General features: G+C 33.1%; 1 protein-coding gene across 2 annotated transcripts; it reads left to right on the top strand.

The window, feature by feature from the left end:
• The first annotated feature begins 1,112 nt into the window (after positions 1–1,112).
• Positions 1,113–8,261, top strand: LOC144967608 (E3 ubiquitin-protein ligase RNF185-like). Of its 2 annotated transcripts, none has more exons than XM_078905110.1 (5): positions 1,113–1,508; positions 2,434–2,565; positions 5,006–5,060; positions 5,378–5,495; positions 6,061–8,261. In XM_078905110.1, exons 1-5 carry the CDS (start codon positions 1,360–1,362, stop codon positions 6,156–6,158), a joined length of 552 nt encoding a protein of 183 aa, XP_078761236.1. In that variant the 5' UTR covers positions 1,113–1,359; the 3' UTR covers positions 6,159–8,261. The 2 variants fall into 2 exon arrangements, with proteins under 2 accessions (XP_078761236.1, XP_078761238.1); XM_078905112.1 differs by having other exon boundaries at positions 5,006–5,048; positions 6,061–8,245.

Raw genomic sequence — 8,261 nt, 5'->3', positions numbered from 1 at the left:
CATAGGGGGAAATTTGTCTCTTGGGTATATTCCAAGGGAAGACTAGAATAACCCAGGCGTCAGCCGCAGTGCAGCGCCTCAAATTGAGCTAGGGCGAGGTGACTTGCTCAAGGCCACACGGCGCAGCGGCGAGTGATCGAACTTGGTACCTTTCGGGTACGAACCAAAGACCTTATCACTGAGCCACGCTGCCCCTCAAAGGGGCATACAAAGCCTATACCTCACAGAATACGGTTATATTATCATCAAAAGATATTGCACAGTTAGAAAAATATATATATGATCATCGAATGATGTTGCACAGCGAGGTTCTGTGATCATCAAAAGATATTGCAACGCGAGATTTTATGATCATCGACAGATAATGAAGTGATATGCCAAGGTCATCAAAAAATCTTTTTAAAATATAGCTTTTATATAGCGCAATATCCACTAAACGTGCTCTGAGCGCATTACAAGGGGTCCCTGGCCAACAGCAACACTTAGCATGTAGGACGGCATATGGCGCCTGTTAGGCGATATTACAATTTTTTCGGACAGAGACAAAGCTGTTAACGGCCAGGTACACATTTTACACCTGAGTACGATGATAAAGAGCCTTTTCCAAAGACTCGACTATGCGCCGACGAGGCTCGAACCCAGGATCTTCCGATCCTAAAGCGAGTGTCATACCACAAGACCACATAGCCGCACAATAGATATTGCACAGGAGGAAGATGCTATGATCATCAAAAGATATTGAAGTAAGAAGATTTTATGACCATTAAAAGATATTAAACAATGAGATGATATGATCATCAAAAGATAATATGAATGAAATATTGCCTAATAGACATTATGTCACGTTCTACAAGTTAACTGTTTGTTGTTAGCTCGGGACTAGCGACCCACTTTAAAGCGATTTGAGCTCATTTTGTTGATATTGCAGAAGAAGAAGAAGAAAAGGAACTATAAGAGAGAGAGAGAGAGAGAGAGAGAGAGAGAGAGAGAGAGAGAGAGAGAGAGAGAGAGAGAGAGAGAGAGAGAGAGGGGGGGGGGGGGGGGGGGGGGGGGGGGGGGGGTTTGGTGAAAGTGGGCGTTTCGACTCAAATAAGATGATGAAACTCTTTCTAGTTGGAGGGCTTTTTGCACCCTTTGCGCATGCGTAATGCTACGTTGAAATCATGGATTTCCGAAAGGAAGTTTAGATCGAGTCATCTGTAAACAAGTCTTTTTTCTACTCTACAGACGCTCTTTACATTCATTAATATCAATACTATGAAAGAAATGTAGAATTGTTTTATGTCGTGGTTTGAATGAAGTTGGAGGATAATTAAATTTGCAATCTAGTCTGTTGATAATACGAACCATCTTCTCATAATGAGTGCTGAAGCCACTCCGCATAACAATAACAATGAGGCAAATCAAGATCAGGACCAGCAGGATGACCAAAATGGAACTTATGAGTGTAACATCTGTCTCGAAACAGCTAACGATCCGGTGGTCAGTATGTGCGGCCACCTGTTTTGGTAAGTTACTTCTTTCATGTATTTGGGTTCTTTAGACATAATCGTTTGAGGTGACTATTTCTGAAATCACTACGGCTGTACTTAAGTAGCGCTTAAAGTAAAGAGTTATTATTATTATGATTATGATTCATGATCATGCAAAGTTCATTATCTAGAAGTTGAACTCATACTCATTCATTCCCCCATTTCATTCCAATGTCCAATTCCTTTTTTTGTTGAATTCTACTTCCACTTCAATACAACTGGGACTCTGTGAAATTATAATAATTAGCGTTCATTTTCATTGACATGTTCTCGATTTTCAAGACTTGTGTACATCAATGAATGACAATGTAGAGTATGTATTCATTCAAAATTACAATTACAAATATCATTATTATTATTATTATTATTATTATTATTATTATCATCATCATCATCATCATCATCATCATCATCATCATCATCATCATCATCATCATTATTATTATTATTATTATTATTATTGAAATATTGACTCTTGAGACTTGAGTTGGTAATTGAACTTATCTTTATCTAAGCCTAGACAGAACTTAGACTCACCTGGGACGAAAACAAGACTGAACTTCTTAGAGTTAGAGTAACTAAAAATAAATCACGAAGAAACTTTGGCATTTGTGGTAATGTTAGTACCTTTGCTGAATTTATTTGTCTATGAATGTATTAATAGAATAATTAAGATGTTAGTTTGTTAGTCATTTCTGATCATATCATTTCATGATGGAAGAAAAAGCAGAAATTAAGAAAGCAGTGAAATAACCAAGTCTCTCAACAAAATAAATGATTTAATTTTGATGAATTGTGGCCTTCATTTTATTACTTGCACTGTTTTATATTCATGAACAATGGTTTTCATAAATGAAGCTATTTTGATTTACTTAATTTACTACCTCTTTTTTTTTTTCAGTTGGCCATGCTTACATCAATGGTTAGAGACAAAGCCAAATAGACAAAGTTGTCCAGTGTGTAAGGCAGGCATTAGTAAAGACAAAGTGATTCCCATTTATGGCCGTGGTAATCCAAACCCCCAAGATCCAAGGTAAAATTTTTATATACTCATTTTTGAAAATTGATACATGGATATGTAGATTTTGATTTCTACAACATGCTATGCTAGGGCACTGTTCACTGCCTATTGAGCCCATTTCGCTTAACAACCTGCTAGTCTCATGTAACAAAATTGTTACTACAGTGCAAGCCGCTTAATTAGAATGGTGCCATTACTCAGAATTCGTTCCAATTAAGCAGCTTTCCGATTTAGACAAGTTTCTTTAATAATAAGAATGACCTATCAAGACCACATGCTAATCTATTGTGGTAATTTTAACAATAGTAACATCCTTTTAGTTGTCTATAATTGTATCCTTTTTGTAACATTTGATATTACATGTGTCTAGGGATGATCATACGAAGAGAGCGGGTGGTTGGATGGGAGCATCACCCTTGAATCATATACCTATGATGTTCGCATGGGTATACGATCCGATAGTGATGTCGTTTCTTCTTCTCTTTACTAGCCTATCCTGCTTCTTTGGTTTGTGATTGTATTTTTGACAGGGGATATTTTTTTTCTGTAAATCTTCTGCCTGTTTGTTCTTGGTTATTTATAATTTAGCTTATGATATGTTTAGGTTATGATTTTGATTTACATTTGTACTATTTTTGTTAGATTGCTTGTTTTTTTGTTTCAGCGGTCTCTCATATAACCTCAATTGTGTTGGAAGAGACCTAAAGCAACAAACAAAAAAAATACGAAGAGAAGAATGAGTGATTGTATCTAATGACCACACATGTATAATGAACTGTCAACACTCAAATGAGGCCAAATGATTTTAAAACTCATGAATCCTGTTTCACCATAAATTATACCTCATATAATTTTAATCAGCGTTGCAATGATATAAAAAAAATAAATAAAAAAATCTATTTGAGCTCTAATTATTTATTTGTTTTTCTCAAAGGGGTAAAGGGCCATTCCACGTCAAGTGGACCAAGGGTGGGAACCACACCCCTTTTGATTTTCCTCAAACTTGGCTCAATTGAAGATACTTATGAAACAGGAAGAAAACCAAATTTTCAGTTCTGAATATGGATATTTCAATTTTTTACAATTTTTTGAAATTTTGTCCATAAACGCGTCAAAATCAGATTTCTCGTTGATCAATTTTTGAGAGGCTGTAACTTTTTTATTAATCAAGCATATCTCTCAAAGTTGGTAATCCTGTACAACTTTTACTTTTAGTATAGATTACAATTATTTGAAGGAAAATGAAAATATTTATCAACTTTTGGAGTTGTCTGCCCTTGAATATGGCTCCCCCGTGTTGTTCGGCAAAAAAATGAATTTTTTCAATATTTTTTTTTTCATGACTTTAAAGTTTCATTTATGGTCATTGTTGATTTGTATATCAATAAATAACATATGGTCCAACAAAATATAGCAAAAATATGGCTCTAGTACTATAATTTTTCGAACAATAACGCATAGCGTAATGCAACGTTCACCAAAATCGCAAATTTTAGTCAACTTCAAGGTTCAAAGCAGTCAAAGATGTCGGCTGGGATTTTTTTCAAAATTTGATATATTGTGCAGATACACTATTTTTATAAGCAATGGAAGCTTTCCTTGTATTTTGAGGTGCTTTGTGGTAAAAATCACCGGCAAAGGTCCTAAGTATCTCAATCTTAAGTTACAAAGGGGCATAACTCAATAAATTATTTAAACCCCCAAAATCGACTTATATTACACTAAACAGATAACACACAAAGCTTTAAACATTTGGCTTATGACAAACTCTTAAAAGCTAATAAATTCAATGCTTTCAGTTTATTTATTTTTGAAAAAAGTGCGAAATAATGCATTAACAGTTCAATAATTGTAGACTGCACACTCATTCAGATATATCAGAGTGGCATGAATGGAAAAAAATATCTAGCTCCTTTAGATTTATCATTTTGAGTGTGTGAATGTTCTCCAGTTAAAAATAGCATCTAAAAAAAAAGTGAGAAAGTTAAAGAAGGAGAAAGGACTTTTTGCTGAACCTGATTCTAAAAGAGGTAAAAAAATAACAGATGAGATTAAAGAAAAGGTAATTTAATTTTTATAACAACAATGAATATTCGCAGCTGTGTCCTGGAAAGAACGACTGTGTTTCAGTCACAATTGATGGGGAAAAAACTAAAGTGCAAAAGCGTTTGATACTTGTTAATTTGAATTAACTACATGCAGAACCTTTTAAAAAGTACCCTCAATAACTCAATATGATATTGGTTTATCAAAATTCTGTGAACTTCAGCCCAAATGGTATATTACTGTAGGACCAATAGGAACACTTTCAGCTTTTGTCAGTGAAATGCATCAAAGTTCAAAACTAATCATATTAGCTGTTCCTCGGGATAAATTCATTAATCTGAATAATTAAATAAAATAGTGTGTCTTCTTTATTATTTAATTTAATTATTTTTCTTATCATTGATAGAGAAAAACTTCCACCTCGTCCTTCAGGCCAAAGATCTGAACCAGTAAGTTCAAACGTAAGTTACCAAATCGTCTTATTAAAATCTTTTATTCTTAAATACTGTTGTTTGTTTTGTTTTTTATTTTGGGGGGGGGGGGGGGGGGGGGGGGGGTTGTTGACTCTGCCCAATTTAACAACATCCTTTCAATCAGATGGATATTTTATTTTATTAGAAAAAAATGGATCTGTTTCTATTTTCATTTAAAAAAAAACAAAAACGAAAATATCTTTTGCCTTACATTCCACATTTTAGCTTCCTCCCCATAGTGTTAGTCTAAAAATATTCTCATCATTCTTATATTTTCTTTTTCTTTTCTTATTTTTCATCTACAGGGTTTCCACAACTTTGGTGGTTTTGATGGGAACTTCCAGTTTTCTTTTGGAATTGGTGCTTTTCCGTTTGGGTTATTTGCTTCGACGTTTAACTTGAATGATGGCAGACCAGGTCCTCGTAAGTATTATAAAAAGTTAATGGTGAACTCTATAACGTGAGTTCTTCTTCACCAAAAGCTGAAAGAATGTTGTTTTGTTTTTTTAAATTCTTATTTATTGATCACATGGCCAGTAATTTAAGAAAATAAATCAAACGGTATGTTCTTAGTGTCATTCATTATGCTTTCATGAATATGTTGCGCTTTTGAGGTCTGATATTGACATTATGTGGCTATGATCTTCCTCATACGTAAAGGAGGCAACTCAGTTATGATAGACAGCTGTAGTATGTGTGTATGAGTAGCATCCCTTGTGTTGATCTTTATCTGATATGGCTTTTATTTTAGTATATATGCTACATGATATAAAGTTGAATTAAATCAAATCCCAGAGATCTGTTTAATTATATTGGAATTCTTACATAGGGCAATATGTATCATGATAAAATATCAAACTTCATCTTTTTTTATGTTTGCTTTCTAGTTGGTGATAGAGCATTTCAATAAAAAACTTGAATTAACAAAAAATTTTCTTCCAACATACTTACTCAATTTATATATTTATTTATTTATTTTTTTTTTCAGCTCCCCCAAATTCACCACAACAGGCAGAAGAGCAATTTTTGAGTAAAGTGTTTGTGTGGGTTGCTGTGATCTTCATTTTCTGGCTTTTGATAGCCTAAAACTATTGGTCTATTCTCATTTAGGGAAAGTTTATTGTAAGATATCCAAAATATCAAATGATGTATCTCTGACTGTGATACGGAGAAGACTTTATCTGTTCCTATTGACATTGGCAATATTTATTTTCATCTGTTGCAGTAGGAACATTTGAAAATGGACATATTTTCATTATACGGGAAGTTATTTCTACGCAGTAATGTTAAAAACGAAGCCAGCATTTCATCATTCAGGATAGTAGGTTTTTGCGAAACATGGATATTTATCAGTTGTATACTAACAAGGATCGAGTGGTTATTTACCCTTTTCATCTCTAAATTGTAAGCCATGTGAATAGTTCCTTTAAAGTTACCCATAATGTTAAACATCAGTTGTTAATCATAAATGCCCATCACAAAATGTCATCTTATTTCATCATAATTTATTTGTATATAAAATATTTAATGATATATTATTTCACAGAGTTCAGATATAGTTTAAACAGTAGTTTGGTGGATGATTAAGTATAACAATGAGTTACGTTGACTTTTTAAAATACGACAAATTACTTATTTCAAACATTGGAATAAAATATAATGATATCTATTTGTAAAGAACCCCAAATAAACCCCTAAAGATTTTAGGGATTGTACTCGTTAGATCATTGATTGAGATTGAATCAAAAGTATACCATTTGTAAAGTCTTATTTTTTCTTCAGTTGAATTTCTTCCCGGTTTCCTTTATTGAAATGTTTTGCCAGGCCTTGAATAATTCATTGATATGGAAAATTAAATAAGTTTTCTTCTTCTGTGGATCAGAATGGGCAATTTATCTCAATATTCAGATTGTTTAAAAATTTTTTTTAGAAAGGTCGTAAAGTTCAAAATTTCTTAATTTAACTTTCCAGGTTTGATAGTGAAGGTTTAGAAGTCTGTTGTTTCTTTCATGAGATTGTTGTGATTGTTATACCAATAATGGCAGATTTAATTTCCTAATTGACTTCGTGTTTCTGCTATGTGGTTTATCTTTCCAAATTTGATCCATTTTGGCAGACATGCCTGTGGAAGATATTGTTTTTGATATATATTATATAATATTCAAGATGTTGATCCTAATATCAATATAACTGGGATGTTATCATTTCATCCTTTGTTATAATTAGAATTAAGCGCCATAATTCTAACATCAACAATTATGTAAATAGCAAGAGTATTGTATTTTTGTTTCCTTTGAAGGTATAAATTTTGCTGTGCTTCATTTTCCCTGATATTGTCTATGGAAGCAAAAGCATGTTTAGTATATGTGTGGACATATTTATGATAAAGCACTCTTTATACAGTGCAACCTCTGGATAACGACATTTACCCTTGGTCCCAATTATTTTGCTATATATTACTAGTCATAAAAACCCTAAGATGTGACATATATATAAGTAAAACGTCTGTTTAGCGACATTGATATAGCGGTTCATGCAGATGCTTGATACACAAAGTCTACCCTAATAGGAGGCAACTTCATTTCAGGCCCACGTCACAGACCTGCCAACCTGTACGATTTCGCGTATTTTAGTACGATTTTGGGACCCAAATACATGGATACGATTCCAAAGGATTTAGTACGATTTTGTAATATTTTTTTTTTTCTCAAGCGTGAATATTGCATTTGATGCAATGATACACGCATGTTGTACATCAACTGTTGACTGATGCATCACATTTAGTACTACAGTTATCATTTCAGTTAGTTATATGATGCCGGTTTTCACCTGTATTTTTCTCATACCTTTTTGAGGATTTGCATAGAATTATGCATGTAAGCTTATTTTATACTTTAAATGACCTCAGGCCACATTTAAGCTTTTACCACTTGTTAGATAACAAATTTAAAGTGTAAATTAAATTTAACTGAAATCTTCGACAATGATGCCTTCAATTAAAAACTGTCTTGGTGATAAGCTTAAACATAAATGGATTATGTCCCTTTATAATAAACAAAATTACTCTATTATGATTTTTTAAATTTATAATGATCTTTTTTTTTTCTTTATTATTTTGTTTGAGTCAGATTTTTTATTATCAAGTGGGCAGGCTTAGGAACGCTAAAAAAAAAGAAGAAGAAGAAGAAG

The sequence above is a fragment of the Berghia stephanieae genome, chromosome 3, assembly GCF_034508935.2.
Source record: "Berghia stephanieae isolate SIO BIC M18660-M18661 chromosome 3, UCSD_Bste_1.3, whole genome shotgun sequence".
In the NCBI taxonomy this organism is placed as follows: domain Eukaryota; kingdom Metazoa; phylum Mollusca; class Gastropoda; order Nudibranchia; family Aeolidiidae; genus Berghia; species Berghia stephanieae.
This window is presented reverse-complemented; position numbering and strand designations above follow the sequence as displayed.

Excerpts from the sequence above, each read along its gene's own strand:
- LOC144967608 (XM_078905110.1), top strand. The coding sequence starts at position 1,360 with ATGAGTGCTGAAGCCACTCCGCATAACAATAACAATGAGGCAAATCAA. Across the intron at positions 1,509-2,433 it reads ATGTGCGGCCACCTGTTTTG|TTGGCCATGCTTACATCAAT; the intron begins GTAAGTTACTTC and ends TTTTTTTTTCAG. Across the intron at positions 5,061-5,377 it reads CTGAACCAGTAAGTTCAAAC|GGTTTCCACAACTTTGGTGG; the intron begins GTAAGTTACCAA and ends TTTCATCTACAG.